General features: G+C 34.7%; 1 protein-coding gene across 1 annotated transcript in view; it reads left to right on the top strand.

Moving 5' to 3' along the window:
* Nucleotides 1-534: 534 nt before the first annotated feature.
* Nucleotides 535-1,169, top strand: part of LOC107678805 (uncharacterized) — a 3,418-nt gene continuing 2,783 nt past the window's right edge. The window contains exons 1-2 of the mRNA XM_016474213.1: nt 535-609; nt 713-872. Coding sequence (XP_016329699.1) covers nt 560-609; nt 713-872 — 210 coding nt within the window. The 5' untranslated portion in view covers nt 535-559. The remainder of the gene's footprint in view (nt 610-712; nt 873-1,169) is intronic.

Genomic DNA, 1,169 nt, shown 5'->3' with positions numbered 1-1,169 from the left:
AGGTTGTGTCAGTGGCGCTGGACAGCAGGTTGTTGTGGTACCGACACAGAAACGAACCACCATTAAGGTAAGGGTATGTTTTATGTTTAAAAATTATTAAAAATGATCTGTTATACTCCAGAAATGCTTCACGTGTTTATCATCGCGCTTGATGTGTGTTTACGTCATGTGGAGCTGAATGATCCCTTTGTTTTTTCTCTCAGTCTGCTATTAAATATCAACCCCATGATGTCAAAATTACGATAAAAATTGATTGACAAAGTAGGAAATTAAGTTTTTATTACAATCTGATACTATTGAATGTGTGGAGTTCATCAGTATCGCTTTGTGTTTTTCCACATGTTGTCAATGTTTTTTTTATTATCACTTTTTAGTTATTTTTCAATTTTATGTCTTCTTTTAAAAATGTAAAAAAATATATATATATTTTCGACCCCAAACTTAGTAGTTAGTAGCTTCCACCCATAACATATAATTGTGTTTTCATTTATTTATTTTTTAATTATTCTTAATTTGTTTCTTTTCGGCAGGTTTGAGCACATTTCAACAGAGTGTTGCCATGGATCGACTGCGAAGGATTGTTGGTGTTCTACAAAAACCCAACCTTGGGTATTTCATTTTATTCTATTAAACTTTCACCATTGATACATTTATATATATTATTTATATAATGCCATTTAATAAATCCTATTTTTCTGTTATTCCTCCATAGGGAGAAGTATATGGGCACTCTTCTGCAGCTGGAGATGATGTTAAAGGCTTGGTTCCCTCAGGTGAGGCCTCAGCATCGCGATGACACCCCTTCACTCCACAGTCTTATGGCTAGCCTGCCTCCACGCTGGAATCAGGACCAGTTACATATTCCTGTGAAGGTAAGCGGCTGATATCCACCTCATTCTGCAATGTGGAAGTAAGATATCTTCTGTGAATGTGCAAGACTTCAGATTCATTAGCCAATATAGGTGAATAACTAGAGGAATAACAAAGTGCAGTAAACAGTAAAACTATTTACTCTACAAACCAATGTGTTTTGTTTATAGTAATAAAATAACAATAACAAATACCAGTTTGCAATATCAAGCAGCATAAAAAGCCATTTTTGTACAGTTAAAATAGCTGGAAGTGAATGACACCAGAAGATAGAAGTTACAAATGTCTGCAACCGCTCT

Source organism: Sinocyclocheilus anshuiensis, unplaced genomic scaffold (assembly GCF_001515605.1).
Source record: "Sinocyclocheilus anshuiensis isolate Anshui unplaced genomic scaffold, SAMN03320099.WGS_v1.1 scaffold1960, whole genome shotgun sequence".
NCBI lineage: Eukaryota > Metazoa > Chordata > Actinopteri > Cypriniformes > Cyprinidae > Sinocyclocheilus > Sinocyclocheilus anshuiensis.
This window is presented reverse-complemented; position numbering and strand designations above follow the sequence as displayed.